Source organism: Athene noctua, chromosome 14 (genome assembly GCF_965140245.1).
Source record: "Athene noctua chromosome 14, bAthNoc1.hap1.1, whole genome shotgun sequence".
NCBI classification, from domain to species: Eukaryota; Metazoa; Chordata; class Aves; order Strigiformes; family Strigidae; genus Athene; species Athene noctua.
In genome coordinates, this window is record NC_134050.1 from 2,576,311 (window position 1) to 2,601,196 (window position 24,886).

General features: G+C 39.7%; 1 protein-coding gene across 6 annotated transcripts in view; it reads right to left on the reverse strand.

The window, feature by feature from the left end:
- Positions 1 to 293: 293 nt before the first annotated feature.
- Positions 294 to 24,886, reverse strand: part of SYT9 (synaptotagmin 9) — a 71,891-nt gene continuing 47,298 nt past the window's right edge. The window contains exons 4-8 of one of the 6 annotated variants that reach the window (XM_074917911.1): positions 8,996 to 9,116; positions 7,777 to 7,948; positions 6,999 to 7,128; positions 6,272 to 6,428; positions 3,016 to 5,215 (exon numbers count right to left, since the gene is read on the reverse strand). In XM_074917911.1, coding sequence (XP_074774012.1) covers positions 6,321 to 6,428; positions 6,999 to 7,128; positions 7,777 to 7,948; positions 8,996 to 9,116 — 531 coding nt within the window. In that variant the 3' untranslated portion in view covers positions 3,016 to 5,215; positions 6,272 to 6,320. Of the gene's footprint in view, positions 2,130 to 3,015; positions 5,216 to 6,271; positions 6,429 to 6,998; positions 7,129 to 7,776; positions 7,949 to 8,995; positions 9,117 to 24,886 lie in introns of those variants that run through there. The other 5 variants (XM_074917912.1, XM_074917914.1, XM_074917915.1 and 2 more) reach the window with 5 other exon arrangements.

Genomic DNA, 24,886 nt, shown 5'->3' on the forward strand with positions numbered 1-24,886 from the left:
TAGCTTCTTGATTTTCTTCTTAATATTAAATATATATGAGATTAGTGTTTGATAGCTCTAAAAATCTTTCTGTAATGATGACTGTGGCCATGGGATGAAACAAGGAGTTTTCAGTATCCAGTCCCCCCCAATTATGTTTGAGTGTTGGAAAGTAACTGTCATGCTTTGTCTCTCTGGTTTCATTTATTTTACCAAAACACAACATCTATGGAGAAAAATTGAGTTTAAACATTTCCAAAGTGTTTGCTGACTTTCCGGATAATGAATTGAACTTTAATATATTAAATACAAAATAGTAATAAATTATAATTGCACAGTTTCTTACAGAGTTTTTATTAAGATCAAAACTGATTTGTTCAGACTAGATTTATATAAATAAATCACAGTACATTTTTACTCGTGTTCAGAAGGTTGTAATACATATTATAAAATTAAGAAATTTTTTTGTCCCTCAAACCATCACTGCAAAAGGAATCATGCATTATTTCTACTAAATGAACAAAATGCCCACCTAATTGAGAGAGCCTTGATACAGGTATGGCTCTACTCTCCAAAATTAGACATGAAACATAGAGATTACCAGGACTATTTATTGAACAAGAAATAATATAGTACAATGTCCATGTGTTATTAAAACCAAAAGTATACCAAAACAACACACCTCTCTTCACACACCTTTGCAATGGGTATTAAAAATGACAGCTGGCCGGCATGCAACTGAATCAAACATTCCAGTTTTACAATGTCTACCTTTGAGCAAAAGAAGGAGGAACTAAAAAACCCCAGACAAAACGAACATACAAAAGAACAGCCCAGATGCTTACAAGCCCTCGTGTCACCGTCCCCTCTGTGCCGCACGCGCTGTGTTCCGTCAGGAGGTGAGGAAAGCCCTGGCGATACCTTCCCCGAATCGTGTCCATCGCTGCCTCTGCCTCAGCACCCTTTAGGACCTTGGAGGAGATGCAGGTCCTCTCGGAGAACCGCCGGAGCCTGCAGAACTTGCAGCTGTAGTTCCTTGCCCAGCCCACTGTTTCAGAAATTACCTGTAAGCGCAGCTCTTGAAACTACTCAGCCTTGAACGTGCAGTGCCCTTAGAGGATAATTCACACCTTGCACAGCTCGGTTCACGCGGTGTAAGGCTGTCACTTCAGAACAGAATTACGGTTGCAAGCAAGGCCTTGCGCTAATTACAGCAAGATTCAAGGTGACACTGTTATGAAGTGTGTCCCGCTGCCATTTCCCCCAGCACAGAGAGCTTCTATTGTATTCTGCAGTATTGTGGATTACTTTCTTCGCATCTTTTTTTTCCTTCTAGATAACAAAGCCATTGTATTCTCACTTGGTACCGAGATGTAATCATTTGACAATGCACTGTTCTAAAGGGAAGAAAGCATTGAATTGACGACACTTCAGACTGAGTCACCTAGTCTATGTTTTTTTACTTCTTTCTCTTCAAACAAAATGCATTAATAGTAATTTCAGATAGATTTCGAACTGGGTCAAACAGATTTTTCAACTGAATTTCCAGTCTCTTTCTCCCTTTCCAACTACTGTGTGCTACTTTTAAACTAAAAGAGGGTCTGCAGCTAATTTTTTTTTCAATGGCAAATAGGTCCCCTCAGTGCTCGAATGTTGCCAAGTGATAAGCATGTAAATATGTCTTTTGTACCCCTGACTTTGGGTGCTCATGTTAATAGAGCTACATGTCAGGTTTGGTGCTTAAAAACAAGCAAATTAAACCAAACCAACCAAACAAAAAAAACCCCACCAAGAACAAAATCAACCAAAAAAACCCCTCCTCCAACAATCTTTCCCTCAAGCCAAGAAGGGTGGACTAACATAAACTCTTATTTTTAATTCTTTTGCATTGCCCTTTGCTGTTGTTTCACTTTGTATTGAACCAGCAGTTCCCCTACTGGTAGTTAAATTGAGCCTCTTTATAACAAGTTTCTCATGTGTACTGCTTTGGTGTTTTATGGATCCACTGGCATAGAAAGCTGAAATGTGCATTGACTGGTAGGAACAGTTTGAGCACTGGGTCTTTTACATTACATGTTTTCTTTCCGTTCTTGTGGTCCCTGCTTCCCCAGGGATGGCAGAATTGATTGAGATGCATGTCTGTTTGTCCACTGCCAGGATTATTTACAGGGAAAAATGAAACAAAAAGAGAACAGAAACGCTTTTAATGTTTTTGTGATTTCAGTGGAAACAGATAAAGAAATATTTGAGCACTCAACTGCAAAAAGGTTGTGCTGTGAGTCTTTTGGCATGGGAATATCACACAACTGCCCGTCGTACTCTGCCTCGGTGGCAGTAGTTTGGAAGGCTTTGCCACTGACACTCCCTGCTTTTTCATAGCACGACATCTGAAATGGTGACTTGTTGCGGAAAACTAAAAGTAACATTTTAATAGCACATTGTTAATGAGTGGAGTGGGATTCAAACCTTGCTGAGACGCATTTCTAAGGGATTGCCTTTTCTATTTTAGAATTATGATACTTGTCGTACAGCATAATTATGCATTCACAGGGAATAAGAAAACAAATGAGGGCTGCAGCTTTGAAATTATTCTTGTGAGCCTTCTACTAATTTACCTCTGAGAATCAGTTCAGAAAAGAAAGATGGAACAGTATTGGGATTACAGTTTTCTCTGGGTTTCCAGGTGATTTTGTAGCAGTATGTCCTCTGTCCCTTCCAGTGTTGTATTGTACCGCAGTCCAAAGACAGCAGCGGTCTACTGGTCCACCAAAACCATAATGTGAAAATATTTCAGGTCTAGGGGATGACATTGGTTAAGTGGAGTATAAAGGTGAAGAGTGAAGCATCCACATATAGCAAATAGCTGTCATTCCATATATGCACTGCTATGATAAGGCAGGTATTTGTAAAAAGCACATAATAACAGTTTGCAAGTCATGACTCAGCAAGAATTAGGGGAATTTAATAAAAAATTAGGTTTTCTTCCTCATCCCTAAGCCTTTGAGGTGTGCTGGATTCCACTTTAAATGCTCACTGAACAAAGATTTTTTTTTTTTTTTTTTGTTATAGAGCTGTGTTCAAAATCATTCTCTTGATGCCAGACCCTTAAGCATTAAATACACCGAGCACGGTAATAAAATAAAAATCCACTGGCCATTATGATACCACCTTTCAGTTGATGTCCCTTTGAGTTGCTAGAGTCAAATCTTGGAAAGGCTTCTGCACTCTTCCATGGACACAGCATGAGGCTGCTGAAGAGGTTTTCCTTTTTGCAGCAGTTTCTGCTGCTGACACTGCGGTGGGAGAGCCTGCAGCTGCCCGCCCTGCTCTCCAGGCAGGGATGCACGTGGAACGATTTGTCCTGGAAATCAAAGAACTCGACTCCAGAGGAAGAGGTTCTCCTTCTCTGCTCATGCTCATCTCCCCATGTTGACTCCTGGGAGATGAGCTTGGGTAAAGAGTGCAGGATTTTGCCTGAAGTGAGGATCATGCATGAACAGATATGAACATGGTACGGTGTCACTGGCCTGCTGATAGAAAGCTTCGATTCAAAGTGTAGTGAACTAGTTTTGCCAGGGCAACTTTGTATTTTTCATTTTTCTGGAAACGTGCAGTTACCATCTGAAATGTTGCTTGGGCAGGTTTTGAAGAGTTGTTTAGTTTGCCTTGTGTATGGTAGCTGTATTCTCCATGGCATGGCATGAAATTTTTGAAATCTACTGTACTTTACAGGACTTGTGCTTCATAGCTGCAGCACACATTTACAACAGATCCAAGATTTCCTGCAAGTGCCAAGCTGCACTTTACCCACTAGCAATTCTGATTTTCTGGAAAATCCTCATTGATAGAGGTTGTAAAATGAACTTTTTCAGATTTTGGATCAAAATGTTAAATATTTTCTCCAATCTGTGAATGCATATTTGTGTCAGCAAAATTGGAAATCCCAGATGCTTGGTGAGAATTCAACACACGCAAGAGATGAAGTGATGTGTGTGCACATAAACTTATCTGAACTATATATAAAGACCAGGGCTCCCTATCTGTAAGTACATAGCAGGCAACTAGATTGTGTAAAATACCCATATTTTGGATTTGTGTTTTTTTAAATAAAAATCCCGGTGTAAAAACTTCAATCAAATTCTCTCTAGAAAAGTGTGAAGGAAGAGAGAACTCCATACATGGCTAAATAAGTGGCAAAAATTTATCCCAGGGGCTCTTGTTCTGGGGCATAGAGTTTATAACGTGAAAGAGTTCGGTGTTTTGATTTTTTTCTTTTTTTTAATGGTCAGAATTGTTCAGCATTTACAATATACCATCATGTAAAATAGCCCTGTTAATTCTACTGCAAGTAAGAAAGGAAGTTTTCACAGGCACTATAAATTAGGAACAGCATTTTACAATGACACTGTGTATGTGTGCACATGCATGCACATGTGAGTGCCTGTTTGTATGATAAAGCGTAGCCACCTGTGATAGGCTTTCAACTTTTTGCGGCATCATGGACACAACTAAGAAACGTTGACTGGAAAATCATCCTCAAAGGTTGAGGACTAACAGCCTCCATGTTATACAGATGGTTATCTTCTTTCTAACAGAACATACTGTCATTACAAATACCATATGCATCTTGTTCTCACCCAACAGAACTTTTTTTAATTTTTTCAGATTTGAAGGATTTCTGCAGAGAACCATATTAATTTATCATGTAAGGTATAAGGAGGCACCAACTGAGACTGAGGACACAACCTGTCATCAAAAAAAGAAATGTCTGATGACAATCATTCTTGAAAAAAAAAAAAAAGATTTAGAAAGCTATCCATTCAAAATACCGTGCCTTTTTTTGCAAATACAAGAACTGTATTTGTTGCCTCTCATATTTGTTGGTTTTCACTGCCATCACACTGCTTGTAAAACCTGGGTTATTCTAACAAACAGAAAATACGACTTGAATTTGGGTAATGCTTACGACCATACAAATAATCTATCAGTAGCAATAGTCAGCTGGAGAATTAATGCCACAAGTGGATAACATTACGCTACTTGAAACCAATAGCTCTTCACAGAGTAGAAGACTGAGGGTCCTATTCAGCAAATATTCAGGGTCCTATGGATGTGGCCACAGAGGTTCCAGAAGCTCTCGCTGAGTCTAATCCTGATTCAGGAACCAAAATGATATGCTGTGTATATATTTCTCTGCACAGCCTGGATGCGCTGGACACCCTCCCCCACTTGATTCCTGGGAAGGAAAAAAATATGTCTCTGTTTAGCTCGGTGACATGAAAAGCAATCCACAGTAATGAAATCTAAAGAAGTTAGCCAGGCATGTATGAAAAGAACAGGATGCCTGTAAAAAGGGAAGAGCTGTCAAAACCTAATTGTGGGCTCTGGCTGCAATAAAATCTATCAAAGAGGGAAGACAGGTTGGATATAAGGATGTAGACAACTTCTGCTAAGAGACACTTCTCGTATTCAGGGGAATGGTCACCGTTACACTACTCCTCACGTGCATTGTCATTCCTATCAGTGCTTGGCTACAGCGGAGAGCCTGGCGATGTGTTTTCTACACCCAGCTCCCAAATGCCCAGCTAGGCATTTCAAGGGTGGCACTTCGGGCAGTAGCTAATGTCATTGAGGGCACAAACATATAGGCAGAGCTCCCCCACTTAACTCGATCTTCTTTCACAGCCTACTTGCATGTTGGCAGTGCCCATGCTCTGAAAAGACATGGTGCCTTCCCTTCCCACCGCAACAGAGCCTGCGAGCACTCCAAGGTCTCCCTGCTGCAACTGCGCTGCTGTGGTCCCCGGGCACCAGTAAATGGACACAGGTCAAGACTGTGGTATTTTTGCCGTTTTGAGCATCTTCCTATTGCCTGACAATTATTTATGGAATTACCTAGGGTTAGCGCTTTACAACCAAGTAGGAAGAGTCCTCAGTTGCATTCTGATAACCCGGCTGCACTCTGATGCATAAAGTATACTCAGAGAGGCTACAAACTGCCTGCCTCGGTATGTTAAGTGCTTACGGCATCGCTCGTGGCTTGTTATGAGTACTATGGTCTTTCCTGTCCTTCAGCACTGGGAGTAACATCGTGGCTGTTCATAGTAGTTCCTTTTCACTGGGATTACTGCCTGACTTTAGCCAGTGACAGCAACAATAAAAGTCAGTCATCGTAACTCTTAGGAAGCAATTTAGTTAGGTCTTTGATGAATTTTTGTGTCTCATGACTCAGGATTAGTATTCCCTGTATTGGGGAGAGGATTAGACAGAGGGATTAAAAGGACATCTTTACCCCACTGGACTCTGTGGAATAGCCCCTGAGGATATGGCTAAGAAAGAGTTCAACAGGAATGCCAAATTTCTGCTGAATAGGTTAAAAGGGTGAGGAAGCCTCTTCGGCAGCCATCCAAGCGCAGAAGACCTGCATAACATTTCTGCTGAATAGGGCCCTAAAGACAAAAAACAAAACAAAACAAAACAAAAAAAACATAGGAACCTTGAAAAGCTTTTCGGATTGTGTCGCTTCTTATCAGCGCCTCAGATCTCCAGAAACACTTAAACATTTTTTTTTTTCAGTGTGGTTTGGCATCCTTTGAGATGTGGCATGGATGATATATTGTTACAAGAGAAGAAGTAAAATTTAGTTGCTATATATAAAAAAAATAGGTCTTGGTTGTTCTGAAACAAGATCCGTTTCTTTATATCAATTATCAGTGAAAGTTACCCAAGATCTTATTTAAAAAACAAAACCAAACCTTTAGTTCAGTGTATAACGTTTGGTGTTTTCATGTATATATTAAAGACATTAATAATTTTCTGTCTCCCTAAAATTGGAAGGAGCAGACTTAACTTGCATGTTATATTTGACTTTTAGTATCAGTGTTTCCGAGCCCTTTGCTAGGATTTAGTGCATGCACGTGGATCCTGGTTTTGTTCATAAAATGTTATCCAACTTCTAATGCCATATGGAGGAATATTCACAATTACAGTAACAGGGAAGCAAGAAATGAAAGTCTTACCTCTGCAAGAGGATGCCAGTGAGCAATGGGTTTCCGAGGGTATGAGAGCATTTCGTTCCAGTGGTCTCGACCTAGACTTTCTGCATCGTTGCCTACTTGACATACTCCAATGACCTCATTGTGACCTACACTGTGAAAATGTTCCATATTTTTTTCTTAAAATTTTACCTTTAGAACCACACCATTTATATATTTCATTTGAAACATCAATCATGGATTTTTAGAATTGATTCTTGCCTGAAAAATATACCGAACTATAAAATACATAGGTTTACTCTTTGCATTTCCCACTAATCAGAATGATTCCATATTTTCCCCATTACAGCATACACTGTGTGTCTGTGGGCATTTGTTTTTTATTTTTGCATGAAGAATGTAAAAAGTTCTTTGCCCGTGTTCTGTAATTAGTTGCAAATACAGGTAAACACTAAGCCATCATTTTAGCAGCAGAGGCATGTGTCTAAGGGGTTAGCGTAATCGTGCACAAGCAGAACATCAGTGCGTGGACTGGCTGATTATATGTTCAGTTACTTCAGTTCTGACAAATATATATGCGGCTTAGTTATGTCAGTTATGGATGCAAATCTAGATTTTAAAATTTAGAAAGGAAATTCTGCCTGACGATACCAGAAATTTTAGCTTTCTACCAAAGTCAACATGACATTAATTTCCCATTCATTGGGGAAAAAAAAGGTAACGTTGTTTCTGGATGCAAATCTACTGTGCAAGATTTTATAAGCCAATAGATGACGTTATTTTACAGCTACAGGTATCTCACCGGTCATAATCCATAACAGCTATCGACAAGTTAATTTGGTCAATGTTTTCTGGAGGGACGTCAAAGACTATGGCTTCATTGTAAACGGGATTAAGGGTATTCCTCTTGGTGGAAGTTTTTCTTTTCTTTAGTCGCCTTCCTTCACACATTAAAGAAACCTTCACGTAGGGATCTGTGTGAATCACAAGAACAAGGTTGGTTTTCTTTTGTTGTTTTTAAGCAAACATAAATAGAAAGTGAAGGGAGCAGCCTTCTTGTATGCCCATACCTGCTGGTGGCATTAGTCACTCGGACCTGACTGGAATTTGAGCTTCTTTATTACCACGGAATGCCCGGGAGGCAGTGGACCTTTGAAAGCTTTACCTGGTTCACTGCTTACAATGAACAATTTAGGTTCAAGAAGCTCCTTGCTGTGTACCAACTTCTCAAAGGGTATTAAAATATCCACTGAACCGTGTTATACATGACTGTTTTATACAGCAACCTGTGTATCAGCCTATTTATAACAGCCTAATTACTCGTACAGATTTGTAGGACAGACAGAAGACAACAATATTTTACATAGTGGAATTTACTGATGTATGGTTAAATATAATTCAAAGTGTAACAATTAGTGGCTTATACTTCTCAAGAGAACTCTAATTATTTTTGCACTCCTGAGTGTAGTAAAAAACCCTCTTTCTTTGTAGTTCATTCCTGGGAGCTCTGTAACTCCCTGCTAGCACTTAGATCTGTCTATGAACTCCTATTTAAATTAGTTTTTTGTTTTCATCATCAAATTTTGAAAAGGTTGCTGGAAGGAGTCTGGGATGATCACTGTTTTGTCCATATGCCAACAGCAGCAGAACTGGCTCAGAGGCTCTTGGAGAGTGTCAGAGAGGGTCAGTCTGCCTCTGCCATAGCTGTAACAAATAGTCTGCTGTACAAACAAATTCCCAGTGTTACGAACGCAGTTTGGCCAACTCATGCTATTCTGAATCACGGTGGCTTTACAAATAATAATCTTGCAGTCTTTTTAAGAGCAGATTATTTTATACTGTTGGTTGTAACCGAGCAAACTAAAATATATTATTTATTTCTCAGAAACTCCTGTACTCAAGAACTCGCAGTATAAGAACCCTCTTCTCAAAAATCAGTCTGGGATTTGACAGTGCTGAATTCTGTGTCTCAGGAGGGAAATGGGACAGAAATCCACACTGAGCATTAAATTCATTCCTACCTGATGCTCCTGTGATATCCATTGCCTTTAAATTTCTTGCCTTTATTATTGTAATAGTTAGTCTACCAGCTGTTGGAAGGTAGCAGAGTGAAAACATCAGGTCACCAAGATCGACGTTATCCTGTTCCAAGGAAAGAGAGGTAACGTGAAGTGATAATAACAATTTTCCCTACCTGTAACAGGAGCTAAAGATAAAAATATACCTTTGGGGATCTACAGTTATACAAGCAAAAGCTGAATTATCATTCTGAAACGTATCTGAAAAAACAGACATCCATCTGGATGGAAGAATCAAGTTGCTACTTCTGTTGTTAGACCACCAAAGTTCTCAGCTGTAAATGTGGTTATAGTTTCTAGAACTCAGTCCTTGGAGATTGAAATGCTGGAGTTTTAATGCCAAATTAAGGTTGACATGTGTTTGGTTCCCCCAGCCCTTCCCAAAGGGGGTGAGTTTCCCTTCAGGCTTCCCCCCAGGGTGGGGCGGCCTGGCAGACAGAGCCATTGGGTAAAGGAGCCCCAGGGGTCCCACACGGAGTAACCCAAGGTCAGGTGTCCCCCGTAGGGAGAGCAGCTGGGACCCCTTGCGGGAGCAGCGGAGTGTCTGTCTGTGAGGGGGACGCCCTGGGCAGAGTTCCCTGTTGGGGAAGGACCTCCCGCCCCCCTGGGACTGGGCTCCAGGCAGCTCTGGCTTTGGTAAACGCGGGCTCTGTAGGGATTCAGGATGGGGCTTCCTTGGTCTGATGTGTTGGGCTGTTGCCCTGGTTGTCTCCCGTCCCCTCTCTGGGAGACTCTATTTCACTGTTCATTGCGCCGTTGCTGGCCGTGCGGTGTCGTTGTTGGGGTCGTTGGGATTGATGTCCATTAGGCATAACCTGAGTGACTGGTTTGTACCCCAGCGCTCACCCATGGACCGACCCTTTTGTGTCAAGTACAGTCTGGTTATTGGTTCATCCTTAGGCTGGCTGTGTCCTTTATGCTAGGCCTGATAATTGGCAAAAGAGAGATAAAACACATTCACGTGATGAGGTACGGCATGAGACACTGATATGCCTTTGTTCTATTTTATGTTTTGTAGTGATTTCTGTGTATCATTGACAAGCTGCAACAGACCTCTGTGCCTTTCCTTCTGGTCTGCAGAAGTATACCCATAGAGAGTTTCACAGAAAAAAACACTGGTTGTGCGGGATAAAGTTTTATGCAACTCTCAAGCTTGCATAAACTCAGGTGTGATAGGTGTGGTCACGACAGTAATGGGAGAGTCTCCACTAGAAGCAGAGGAAGGACACTCCTTCCTGTGCATTGAGCATCACTCAAGTAAGCTTATCCACCTGCTTCATTGATAGAATGATTTGCAACCCCTTCCTGTGTCAATGGCATCAGGGTTTCAGAAAAGTAGTAGAAAATGAGCAAACCCTCTTTAATGTTCTAAAGCATTGGTATTTTAAGATTTTTTTTTAGGAAATCCAGCTCTTTTATGAAAAATAAGGTGAATAAGTATCTTATTAAATGATTTCTGGGATCTGAGTTGCATTTTTTTTGACTGAGCAGTGACCTGGTAGTTTCATAGATCTATCTCCTGTAACCTAGTATTTAATTCTTGACTGAAAAAAATTATCCTGGCGAGTAAATTCAAAGCTAAGTTCAAGGTTTTATAGGAAAGGGAAATACAGCTGATGTGGAACACAGGTATCTTGCCCGCTTTTGTGCAACAGCTTCTCTCCTTTCCCAGGTTGTCTACTTCCATGTCACCCACCAGAAAATCAAGGGTGGTGCATGACAATAGGTGAGTGAAAATACCTTGAAACAGCACCTAAGAGATTAGTGTGTGTCTATGAGTAGACCAATGCCCAGAACCTATGCAGTCCTTTTACACAGCTTCACGAGTTAGCAGGGAAGATGTGCAGGACAGAAGGAAATGCTGTCATGGAGCTGTAGAAAAAAAGTTATGTCAAAAGGGTTTGCTAGAGGTCACTTGATCCAACCCCTTGCTCAGGAGAGGCATCTTCGCTTTAGTTCTCAGCTCATGAAAAAAAGCAAACAAACCCAACCATGTACGTTCATTCAGAAATAGGTCCTGTCCTTGTGCAGTTATTGGAGAAAGATGCTGTCAAAGGAAAAAGGTGATATTATGGGCCTTTGTCAGTAATAACTAGCTTTTAACCCTGACTTGACTTCACCAACTATTATCTTTTCCATTCTAAAGATCAGTGTTTCCCAGCAGCTGTAAAGCTAATAAAGGTTGTGACAACATCACGATGGCTGATATGACTCACCCCGTTCAGTGTCCCTTGATGGCTCATACTTAGAGGCAGACCTGCTGCAACAAACTCTGTGTCACTTTGACTCACTTTGGCTGTGGGAGGATCAAAGTGCTGTTTGGGAAGGTGATGCTGTAAGAAGTCCTACAGGCTAAAGTGATGTCAGCACATACAGGAGAAATTTGACTAACGGCCTGCACTTCACGTTACAGGAAGGATAACTGATCTCTGAAATTTTCCCGGTGGTCAGCTAGACCTTGATACCTGTAACCTGGGCAGCAGGAAGCAAAGATTTCCCTTGTCCTTCCCATAGTGAGGAAGAACATCTTCCAGCATTTAAATGTGCTTCCCCAGCTCTGAGGTGCTGGTATTTGTAGCTGTAGAATTCTCTCTCATGCTGCAACTCTGAAGGGAGCAGAGTTTCTTAAGCCATTTAAAGAAGTTGTTGAGTGAAGCCACCTTTTGGCAATTTGGGGAATTTGTCAGTCTGGCAAATTTTGATAAAGAGGTTATTTTTCATGAATTGGTCACGAACTTTTAGGAGGAGATACCATTGTTGAATCCCTTGTGTTTTCTCTGACCATAAAGAAGCCCATCAGGCGCCTGTTGTTTTAACTGTGTATCTTGGTATTAGATACTGTCAACCGTGGCAAAGTCGTTCTGTATTCAGCTCCCGTGCTCCACGTGCTGAGTAGGTAATTCATTATGGGATACAGTAAATGCTTTACTCTTACTACCAAATACAAGAGTTTCCGTTCCAGACTTGATCACCCTGAATGAACAGTTAAAACCTTTTATCAATTCTTATCAAGAAGTTCATAGGTAAATGAATTATTATACAATTTTTTTTAGATACAAATGCCAATAAAAATGTTGACCCTCTGCATAACTGGTTAGGAAAGAATGGATCCCATGTGTTGAATGCCGTGTTAGGAATTAAGCCATAATATATTTATCCACAAGCTTTGCCTTACATCTGAAAAATAATCGTCGCCTACACCATGATGTATTTTTTAGTGAATGCTGCAATGACAGTAATACTTTGTCAATGGTTTTTCAAAAATTGCACTGGGTATTAAACAGGAAAAACATCGTTAAACTGGAAACAGAGCCTGTAATTTCTTCAGTCTTTGCCAGTTGTAGAAGTTGTAGGTGTTGTAGCAATACATCACAGATGACTGTGAGATTCAGCCTGTTTGTAAGCCAGTACTAGTAGTAATCTAACCGTGGCAGTCTCGGAATGTAACTGAAGGAAAGCTTCCAGGCAGCAGCAGGAAGGAGAAACTTTTTGGCATGCAAATCCTTCTCTTGGTCTGAAAAAGAAGGCCTGTCTTCTCACTTTTGTTTTGATTTGTAGGGAATTAACTTCTACTCCATAATGCCGGTTACTTGTAAATGTTTTCTTAATTTTGAAAAGCTGGATTATCTAAGAGTGAGACTTTCCCAGTGCCCTGCCTATGCCACCCTGCTTACCCCTATTTTCTCTAATCAAAGGGCAATATTTTTAACTGTTCCAAACACATACATTTTGCTGCTGTGGCTTCAAGGTTCAATTTAATGGAGGAATTCTCTTCAAAGAGTACCACAAACCATGAGTGACAGAGAGTTTGCATGTGTGTGCATCTCTGGGTGACTGCAGTGGAACAGGCAACGTGCTCTGACTGGGAATCACTGGTGTCCCAGGCATGACCATCCCGTCCAGAAAACACAGGGCCTTACTGTAAATTCAGTTTCTTAACAGAACCAAGGTCTATGTAACAGAGATTATTGCACATCTTCACTGGTTTAAAATCCCTGAGCTACATGGCTTAAGCCATGGCTTCTCACTAAAGGTGTGCTGTATTATCAAGAAATAGCTCTAAGGACCATAATTAACAAGCGTAGAGGGTAAGATCTGCAAGGATTATGCTTCTGTTTGAATTGAGTACTCATGCCTTACTATGTATGCTTGACAAAATGTGACAATATAAATATGACACTGCCAGAGACATTTTGAAATTCCTGCTTAGGAAAGATTTCATAATATTGTAGGTTATCAGGTCATGCATTTTGTACACTCCAAATTTGTGTCTATTTAGTGTGATAGTAACACCATGCTGTGCATGTTAACAGTTCAACCAGGACAACCTTAACATAACCAGACCAAAAGGCTGGTTAATAGTATTAATAACTTACAAGAAAATATTCAGAAGATGGTTAAAAGACAATAGTAACTTATTTATATGAGTATAGCCTATATTATTTTTCTTTTGGTTCTGTTCAGCAGGAAGCATATTGTAAGAACTGAACAAATATGCTCCCACATTCAGAGGAAGAAAGCACTGCCTCCATTTTTAATCTGTAACCTACTTATTCCTGTATTCTAAAAAAGGTAGAACAAGATTGGGGTCTGCTTTGCTTTTCCAGTGTCCCAGGCTTCAGCTTCAGGCTTGGGGTGATGGCCGAGGGCCTTGATGTTGGCTGTGCCCTACAGTGAGCCGCACAACCCGGCTGTTCCTGATCATCCTGCCGAGACTTGTCTCTGAGCCCTTGTCCTGTCCTTTATTCAACAAGGCAAGAGCATGAAGTTTCTTCCTTAAATTTCCCAGTGTTACCTGGGGGAGTTAGATGCATTCAGTACTGCGTAAGCAGTCAGCTGGAGAGTTCAAACCAGGGGTGTAAATCACAGTGTTTGCCTGAAAGGGAATGGGAAGTATTCACAAAGGGAATGAATCCCTTACTTGGAACCTCAAGACAAGACCCTTTAATTGCTGTTAGGAGCATGGAGATACAAACTCCATCACATTATGCTTCCTCCTTGTTCTGTTGTGGAAATACTTGATATATTAAAAAAAAATCGTATTATTTGAATTAATTTTCAGTGGCTTCTACCGAAAGGTTTATTGTTCCTGCTTTTCCCAGAGAACTTTTCTGGTTTCCCCCCTGTAAAATTAACATAATATTATCTTTTAAAATGCTGAATTCCCATCCTAATGTTAATAGCTTGTTAGTCTATAGTCACACAGTATTAACAGGTTTAGTATTATTCATTCTGTTGGAGGTTAGCCTGCAGGATAAATCACTCCCTAGTACTGTGTCAGCACTCCATGATGTTGCTCCACGTAATCCAGCGTATTAAAGAGGCAGATGTGTGATCTTAGAGGCCTGTGACAATGGGCCCTTAAACAGCTTCAGCTTTGATTCCTTGGAGGGTGCGTTAAAAAGTTCAGGCTGGATCAAACTTTCTCAGAGAAACCTCTAAGTTACCTGGTTAGTGAGTTTCTGCCAAATCGGGATGACATTTGGGGTCAGATTTCTCCTCTCCTTTCTCATAAATACATTTGGGTGCGGGGAATGGGTATGTAACAACGTGCCAAACAGGCAGGAAGAGATGGAAGGAAACAAGACAAATTCTAGTTTAGAACTTCAGCTCTTGCCTCTGGTCTAGAAGAGACGCTGTCCTTGAGTTAGGCAGTCAGAAGTTTTATGCCCATTTCTTCTGAAACTGGCATTTTGTATTTCTGGAGCAGATAAGCTGTGCTAGGCCCTCTATCAGAGTGCCCGTGCCACTCTAATTAAAGCATATGTCTCGATTATAACAGGTTGCTCAGTTCCCCACCTATAAAAAGACAGACAGTGTTTTTTTACTTTTCTGCTATTTTGCAAAAATAACGCTAATTATGGGTTGTAAGGTGCTAAGAGGTAATATTATGCATCTCATCAACTTACCAATACTGGGAGCACTTACAGGCAGCGATGCCCTAGCTTATTTCTTTTAAAGTTGCTAACTGCTGAAAAAGGTTTTCAAGGCACTATTGATTTTAGAGATTTATAAAATTCTAAAAACTGCTATGTCCCAGCTGTTAAGCTCAGGCAATGGTAACTTTGCATACTCTCCTCCTTTAGCAGTTTTACATGTCTATAAAGGTCACAGGAAAACTGAAAATTAGCACAAATTGCATAAAATGACATTATTTAATTTGAGCTTTTAAAACACAGAAAGGATTGATTATCAGTATTTAATTCAATTCTCTATTTTTTCCTCCCCTTCTAGCTGAGGAGTATAAGTTGTATTTTAAACCATAAAACTAAAAATCTTCCTAGTTATTTAATAGTCTTTCCTGGAATTAATGGAATTACACTTCTGTAACGCAAGGCAAATTTCACGGGACATCATTCTAATATTTGATAATGTGGGGTTTTGAATTTTGCAAGGATTTATTTTACAGGAGGTTTACTCTGCTAAGATCAGGATAATTTAAGTATACTAGGTATATGTGTTAAGTCTAAATGAATTAAAAATACTTTAAGAAGTGGTAACTGCTTTTTGGGATATACTTTTATGAAATTGTTCATTTCTGTTGAGAAGTCTGGATTCAGATCTGAGTGAGCTAAGATAATTCAGTTCAGGTATGTGTCCAAGACACAAATATTATACAAATACCAACTAAACAATTTGAGACTAATCTGTTTGGGATTGATTTGAGACTAATCTAAGACTGTTTGGGAATGATAGCAAATCTAAAGTATCAAACATGATGAATTAATGAAGTTAGCTCTAGATTTTTGATTATTTCATCAGAGAATTATTTTGAGTTATATCTATGAGAAATGTGTATCGAGAAAAACTCTTTAGAAATGTTTAATTGAATTTGCACGTGACTATAGAGTGCCAGCTGCTTTCTCATTGCACATTTTAAGATGAAGAGCGAAGATATGACTGGAAAATTCTATTTTCCTGACATCTTAAATCAAAGAAGTAAACTCTAGTAAAGTAGGTATTTATTAATGCCTCAATCAAACTATCTACAGAGATGTGAATAAGTAAAGTTTGTGGTAAATGGGAATGGCTTATTTTTTTACAATTATTCTTTTGATACATCAATGTCAGGCTATATTTCATGTTTTAAGTTAATTTGCAAATTGTGATATTTTCTCAGTGTGACTCATTTTTTGCATTTCATTGTCTTTATTTCTTTTATTCATGGTTTTCTTAAAAAATGAAAGCGAATAAGTACAGAAGCTTTTAGAGCTTGGTATGCAAAAATGAGTCTGATTTCAACTATTAGGAAAGAACATTAAAAAACCCAAATCTGCTTGCATGTAGTCCATTCTGGATTTTATACTGCTTTGGGTACACAGCATGATTTTCATGTCAAGTCACAGACTGGCTATCAGCTTTTCTGCCTATCCAACTATACAAGGTGTATCTATAGAAGCTAGTCTGATGGGATGCACGAAAAGGCAGGATCAGAAAGTGCACCTTTGAATCCCTCGTGCTCTCTCCGGGGGCTTGTTTGTGGCACAGCATTTGCAACTTAGCACACATTGATCATTGATAAAAATGCTGGCCCTGAGAGATTCTTGCATGACTAATCCAGTGAAAAGTATCATCAGCTAAAGAACCCAAGCAAAAAACCCTTACAAGGGGGAAAGCAAGCACTTAGGTGAGCCAGACCAACGGAAAGTGTTGCGTGTTCTAATTTCAAACAAAAATAAATCCTCTGACAGCTAAATTCAACTTCAACTTTGCTGCTTAACCAAGTATGTAGCTTGATTTTTCTTTCTCTATTAAGATTTATATTATATAAATATAAATATATTATATATATTTAAGATTTATATTATTTATATATATATCATGCCAAGATGATACAGTTTCTACAACCATTTCTCTGAGGAATTCTGGAGTGCCTTATAGTCAGACATCTTGCCCCACAGACCAACTCTGAATACCACAACTCTGTGCTGTACTTTGCAGGGACTGAAAGAAGTAGGAACCCTTCCTGCAGACTGGGTTGTACAGAGTCACTCTGGAGAGTGTGTGTATCAGGGAGTCGATAATTAGAATATATCAAATTGGGTGTTACTTACATTGACTAACAAAGATATGTACAATATCTACCAATCACACACGGTTGTAAGTTCTTAACTGTTGTATTTGTAGTTGTACTCTGTAATGAGTACTTCTTATCTTCACTTACTCATAGTTTTGCCTAGCATCTTGGCAACTTAAAAGTAAAGCATTCAGCAGATAGCATCTCCTCTGTTTCCACTTCAGAGCCTGAAGATCTTTTGATACAGTTTTTTTCCTTTCCTGTTTCTATCATCCTTGTGTCGTGAGTACTTTTCTTTAGGACACATTACTGTAGTCCACATAAGGAGGATCCTCCAGACATGACTTTGTGTTGTGCCAGTCAGTCAAGATACCTTGGAATGTGGGTAGCTGGAGTCAAGCCTTTTGCCTTCAGATGTTTCAGAACAAATCCAGTTAATGTCTTTGAGAAGAACACACACGTAACTTCCTCCTGCCTCAATGTCCTTAGTAAGTCACGGACAGAGGCCTTTTCCTGTAGGCAGCCACTGTACTTACCTCTCTAAAGACATAACATCCCCACTGTCATAATTTATGTGCTATAAATAGGATGGCAGTGATTAACTGAAACTGCCTTTGTAACTGGTTAGATTGTCCTCAGTTATATGAATGCATTTACAGAATATATTTATTCTTCCTGAGTCATTTAAGACTTTATTGATAAATTATTCTGTAATAAGATCCTTACTTTAAAAAAAACTTCCATTCAGTAAACTCCTAACACATACTTATTTATAAACGTGCCTAAATCATACGGATTTTACTGGCTTTGAATCCTTTACATAGATTTTCAATTCCCAACAACTAAAGTGTTTTGCTGAATCTGGGCCTAAGGGTGAATCTAATGAATTATCCTGTAGCTATCAAGATAGAGATAATGTCTTAATTTGTTCCAAACTAAATTGATGAACTGGGGAGATAGTCTGCACTGAGCTAATGGAAATTAGTAGAGACATGACTGGAAAAGCTGGAGTACTCGTTTATGTGTGTGTGGCCACATGAACACAGAAATGAGGCATTCCGAAAATGAAACTTCTGTAGAAAGTTAATGTAAATAATTTTTAACTTCCTCATCAGTTATTAAGAGGGGAAAAGAGTGTGTACAGAGTTGTTTCTGAAGGCTTGCTCTATGGCATTGTTGGTCAGAGAAAGGAGTTAATTAAAGTTTCATCTTCCTCTTGCAAGTTAAACTGTTCCTCTGAAAACTATTTTGTTTTCATGAATTGTTACTGCTTTTTGCAATTCTTCTATGACTTGTTGCTTTCTATAAATGTAAAGTTCAGTATAGAGTTAATAATACAAAAATGTCGGCGCTGACTTTGTCTTTGCAATGCAGAAGCATTGCAGGCTGCCTTTCATCATTTAGATTGTCACTGGAAGGCAGGGGGTGCGTGTGTGTGTAGGATAGGGGATGCTTGAGAGCTAGAAAAAAGAATTGCATCTTCCTGATCTAGTATTTAAAAATTAAAACGCCATAACCTTTACAAGCAAGGTGCTGTGGACACACTTTTCTTCCGGTATATCCCACTTCAGTCGATCCCACCTTGCCAGTGTTTGCGGGTTGCCACCTTTGGTCTTGTGCTTCAAATGCCTTTTGAAAGGGAAGGTGGGTTTGATTTCCCAGTGCTAAAGGTTTAAAGGAGAGTACTTTAGCAGAGAGCTGACTCAAACCTTTCTCTCTGCAGAGAAGGCAGCGGTGCTTTAGAAGTGTTGACAATCTTGGGAACAACCATGAATTGTAAATTTTTCTATGCAGGAATGGTCATTTGGAGGGCAACTGTTTCCTTGAAAGGAAATGTAAGGGAGAGCTTCAGCTGGGAAACAAAGTTTTGATGTTGAGTAGAGACAGTAAAAATGTAAGGATGAGCAGGTCAGACAGACAGGGGATGCCTCACAGAAGGCAGATTCACAAAACAATCTAATCTGGAAAAATGAACAGTAGTTTCCCAAAGTGAGGACCAAAACTTTTAACGAATGTCCATCAATATCTGTCATATTAAATCCAATTATTTTTCAGCAGGTTGTAATCAATTTGGAGTAGACTTCAATTTTTTGTGAAATACTGAGATTGAAAAAATAAAGAACAGAGGTTAATGACGTTATAGGGTTCAGTATCTTACCATACAAGCTAATTTGGGTGACCAACCTTTCGGACTTAAAACTCTTGGTGAAGGTCACGCAGCTAGAAAGAGATGAGAAAATAAACCCTCATGGTTTCAAGGCTAAATGCTAGCTTGTTGTAAGAAGGGGAGGCTAAATTACGTGTTTAGTGTTCACTATCTCTAAGCAAAAGTGAGCTTGAAGAAAATGAAGCAGCAAATACATTCTAATGCATAACATTATTTCTACCATGAATTATTTGCCAGTTACTTCTTTCTTCCATTCTGACATAAGTTGAAAGTAATGCTTAATTATCTCAATATCCCACTAATAATGAAAATCTCAAATACATCCAAGAAAAATTGCAAGGGAGGAAGTTGGTTTTAAACAATAAGTTAACTAATCAAAATATTTTAATCCAAAATGTCTTGCCTGTTAATTTTCTTTTTTCCTAGTGTTAAAATGGAAATGTCAATTTAAACTAAATCTGTATGCAAATTAATGGATTGGCCTTTTACTCTACCTTGAGTTACAATGGCTGCCTGTGAACTTACAGCTCCACTGAAATAGAGAAACATACTCCATCTCCGAACCCCACTCAACTCCGGTTGTGCACAGGGACTGGAAGCAATCGGTATGTCAGGGCTCCAAGGGCATTAACAGGCCTTGCTGGCCCTGACCACCCCCAGGGCTTGTCCCCTTTCCAGCCCGGCCCGGGGCTGTTGCTCTCTGCCCCAGCGACACTGTAGGACGCTGGTCTCCTGCCCTGCCCGGCCATGGGCCCCACTGTGCCAGGCCCTGCCACGGGCCCACGTCCCGGCCTGGCTTGCCCCATCCCCAGGGAGCTGGCTGATGCTGGGGGCTGCCCCCATCCCTGCCTGGGGTGGTGGGATGGGACCAGCCTGGTGAGGTCCTGCCCAGCACCACCAGGGTCCCCCGCTGCTCCCGGCGTCCCAGCCCGTGGGGAGCTGCCAGCCCTGGTGCCCTGCTGACACAGCCTTGATTAAGGATAAAGTCTCACAGAGTGGCCATTGGGTATAAAAATAGCTAATATAGACCTGCTGCTGAAATGAGATGATATTAAAGCTCTGGACACTACTAACAGGTCCTCACCTCTCCTGAGCACTGAATGACATTCTCAGTGCAGGCGTTTTGTGTTGTGTACAGCACCCATCTCTTACGCTGTGCATTCTGAGCATACCATTCTGAAAAGGAGAGACACTGAGTATCTGAGTAGTGCTGAAAAAAGATGAAGAGTCACAGTATCAGGAAAAAATTGTGTGCTTTCCCATCTGCATAAGCACCTGTAGCGTTCTGTGGATGTATTCGTTATACTTGCATTAGGTGTTCTGTAGTGACTTCCTCGCTACTCGGGCTTAGCACGGGTTATGCACAAAATGGGTAACAAAGGCCATAAATCTGAATCTGCTTTTAGTCTAAGTAAAAGTTAGCTCTACAATTTTGGTTTTGAAGAAGTTGATATGAAAAAGAGAATGGTCCAAATAATAATGTACTCGAAAAATAGAAAAGTCAAACTCTATGTTGCAGTAGCGTGTCTTTCTTACCATTCCAGAGCTTTTATCTGAGATATGTCCAATTGTTTGGTTTTTTAAAAATCAGATATCTCTTGGTGGATCTGCTCCACAACTTCATCCCATATCTAATTTAAATAGAGGAGATCTGGTGGTCTGCTGTCCATGCACCTGTGTACGTGCCCTGGGAAGGCCGGGGGGGTTCGGGGCTCTAGCATAACGCACGCAGAAGCTGGAGAAGCACATGTGCACTGGTCATTGTAAACAGACAGCAAAGAAGCACTCTGCCCCTAGGTTTTGACCACTTGAATATAATAAGCTCCTTTCACAGACTGCTAAAATAACTATTAGTGAACAGTGTACTGCCATTCATCTAAACTCTAATAATTTAAAAATTCTTGTGATATCTGGAAATCAAATCCAAGTTCAATGAAATCCCTCATGTGCCCTTTCTCTCTCTCTTTCTGATCTTTTTTGGCTTCTCATCCTACTAAAAAGCAATAAAAGGATTACTCCCTCTGTTAATAAGTTATATCGAAGGCAGACTTTTCCAAAGCAGTATTTTCTATGTGCAGTTCCCTTTAAGTTCAGTGCCCGTGTAGCAGGAAGGGAAAGACGCATGGTTTTATCAATCTATTTCTCCTGTTTTCTTCTATGATTTGCACAGAGATTTTCTTCACCCTGATTTAGATTAAGGTTATTTTTTCTTTCGGATGGGTACCTTTCCTTGTGATTTTTAAAGCCAAGGATCAAGTATTTTTCTACTGAAGTTTCTCCACATGTTTTGTTTCTCTAGAGATAATTATGTTGTGTTGTGTCATGGGATGTACCTCAGGTCCAGAACCACTGAGAATACTTCATGTTTTCTTGTAACTTTTTTTTTTTTTTTTCTAGAACTCCACAGGGTTGAAGTCCTATTACCTTTGAAGTTGACTTGATCATTATTATTAAATGGTGGAACTAAATACAAAAGTGGGCTTGTGATCTGTCACCTGTATAAACAATAACACCGGTGCCCTGCCAGACTCAAATGCACCATCCACAGAAAGTATCAATATAAGAGAAATTGTAAAAAGGGATCATTACGTCTTAAAAACATGTCTGAGAGCTTTCCACGTAACCTTCCATTAGACTGAATGCACAACTACATTTCGCAACATGCATTTTACTCGTAACGCTTCTCTATAAAATTACCCGCTTTTAACATTAGAAAAGCAATTTCCATAGAAGTTTCATTTACTTCTTAGTAAATTATTTAAATGGGTCATATAGGAAAGAAAATCACTGCAAATTTCAAAAGAAAGCAGCCAAGGTAAAGAGACTACTTCAGTGATAAGCAATATTCTGTTAATGGACTGGATGAAAAGGTGTGCAATTGTACTGCCTTGACTGTCCTTGCACAGCAATTCCATTTTAATTGCAAGTTAAATGGAAGAATATAATCATGGATGCTAAGGTTAATCCAACAAAACATAGGTATCAAATACGTCAAAATAGACAAACCCCCTAAATCCTATTTTCTACTTTAGAATCTCTCAGGTTTTCAAATACAAAAGAAATTAAAATAAAAGAGGGAAGAAGGAAGAATGAGCATGACAATAAAATTAATGATAACAAGACAGCATCGTTCCAGAAAAGGAAGATTGCTTTCATCCTTTATTTCTCAAACCATGCTACAAAGAAAACTTCACATTTGAATCAGGAGAGAAGTTGGGGTTTTGGTGGCTCATTTTCAAGGGTGTGAGGGGGAGACATGGCAGAGAAAGTAGGTTCTTCTGTTTCCTCCCAGAGATGCTACTGACAATTTTCATAACAGACCGCTATGTAAAATTTTCCAACCACATACCATGCTGATACGCTGTTGGTATCTAACACTCTCAGGGCAAACCTCCCTTGCACCTCCTGAATCAATGCTGTGGAGTCTGTGGCGGAATCAGTTCTGGACTATCCCCATTAGCACACTTAGGCTAGGCAGGATCTGGTGAAGGAGGATTTATGTTGTTGCTGTGTATCATTCACCTACCTTGGAAATAAATAGAATATTTTAATCTTGAAGCTGTTAGGCAGTCTACCAATCCAATACTACATCTCCTTAGGAGCTGTACAGGAAAAAAAAAAGCTTTAAAATAAAATTACAGCTTTAAAATAAAACTAAAGACTGTAAGGAAGCTGAAGGAAGGGGAAGGAAGAAGACAGAAATCCATTTTAGAAAATGCAGACTCTGAAATCAAGTGTATCATCCAGGTGTCTACAGCATGAGCAGGGGAAGATGTGATTGTGTAGAGTGTGATAACAGTTCTTTTTCTGTAATACTTGTTCTCTATCAGATAGGCTTGTGCCTCCCGATTATATTTAGAGGTGTACTGCGGGCAATTTTAGGACCACTTTAGTGAGCGTTTTCTCTATTAAAGAATGCACAGAGGGTAGTGTAAGATGCAGGATAAAGACAGCACTAAATATAGAAGTGCCTTAGTGCTTTAAGTCCATACAAGAACTTCCTCCTCTTAGACGACTTTTCTTCTAACTTGTTTTACTTTACACATGCTACATGTGAAATGTACCTAGAGAGGAAAATTATTTTGTCCTGTGGCTTGTTTTAGTCCCTTCCTCATGGCATCCCGTGCATTTGTGTGAGGGGAGTCTGGTGAGCTGCCCGGGCTTTTACCTTGTTATGTTTATATTCTGAATAACTAGTTTTATTAAGTACATACTAGCCTCTGGGAGGAAAAAAAAGCATTTTTAGAAAGACTGTGAGTGATTTAGTAAACACTACCTCACAGTCACTTAGATGCGTTCTCAAATTTTCAGTTGAGTTGCTTATAATGTAAATAATTTCATAGTTTTGCAATGAGATCCAAGTTGTGAGTTGATGTCCTAAATGGTGAGTTCACTTTAGAACTCTTTGTTACGTTGAGAATGATCAGTGCTTCTGACTACTCAACTGGACACCTTAAACGGGTCTGGCTTCAGTTTCTTGGAAGAAAGTATGATTCTGAAAGAATTTAGTGTAGTTATCTCTGCCCATCCTGACTCATAACTTTTGGAGCAAGACTGTCTGAAAAGAAGGATAGTATCCTTTTATTTTGTGCTGCTTTAGCACTAAAAGGCTCCCTGAAATAAATGATTTTTGAGAAGAACGAGAGTGGCTGGATGGGGGTGAAGAGAGTGAGCATCTTCTGCTATATCTAGTGGTTTGTTTTTAAAAAAGTAACTATATTTCGATGAAAAAAGAATTACGGTTATAGATAGGATGAAAAGCTTTTTATATGTTGTTTTATAATAAAAGCCTTGCGTTGAATTAAGTGTTTGTCATGGCTTTCCCAAGAATGCTGACACTATATACTGAGTATAGCGAAGAATTTGGAAAAGGAGCTGGCAAATGAGGAATGCTACTGGGCTACTGAAAGCAAGGGGTCAGGAGTCCTCCCTGCAGAAACCTTGAGGGAAATGAATCTATTCTGGTTTCATTCTATTAGGACTGCTGCAGCCCGTCAAAGGTTGGAAGATGTGGATGTAGAACTCGGATCATTTCTGATGGAGAGATTTCTGTCTGCCTTCTCCAGCACCAGATCTGATAGCTCGCTCATATTTTAGCCATCACATTTTGGGGGAGGGAGAGGAGAAGATTCCGAACTTTGTCGAGCAGGTGACTGTCATGTATTTATTTTGCAGCGAGGAACAAAATATGGTAACTTGCTTGTTCTGCTCTTCTAGTGAATTTTCTGATGTACATCTCAAGTTACTTGTTTCCATTATTTCATGTGGCTTTTTATATTGTTTACAAGATGCCGTTTCCAATCTGCAGCAAGAGGATATGCCTGAAATCGGAGCTTCAGTGGGAATTCTTTCCCTGGCTTCACAGTAGATCATCCTGAGTACTGCTCATTTCTACCTGCATAAAACATTGCAGTCCCAACAGAGTGAAGTTTATTGTTAGATTAGCATTTACTGTAAGATTCTGTGCTCAGTAAATACAGACATTGAAAGGTTTTCATTATTTTAAAGTGATTCCTTTCTTCCGGATGATCATAAATAACTCTCTAGGGGGCTTGAAACCAAAGTCTGCTCTTTTCTTCCCATTTTTTTTTGTACACACTTTTCCCTTTACTGCATACATATTTATTTCATTGTTGGGGTTGTGGAGAAG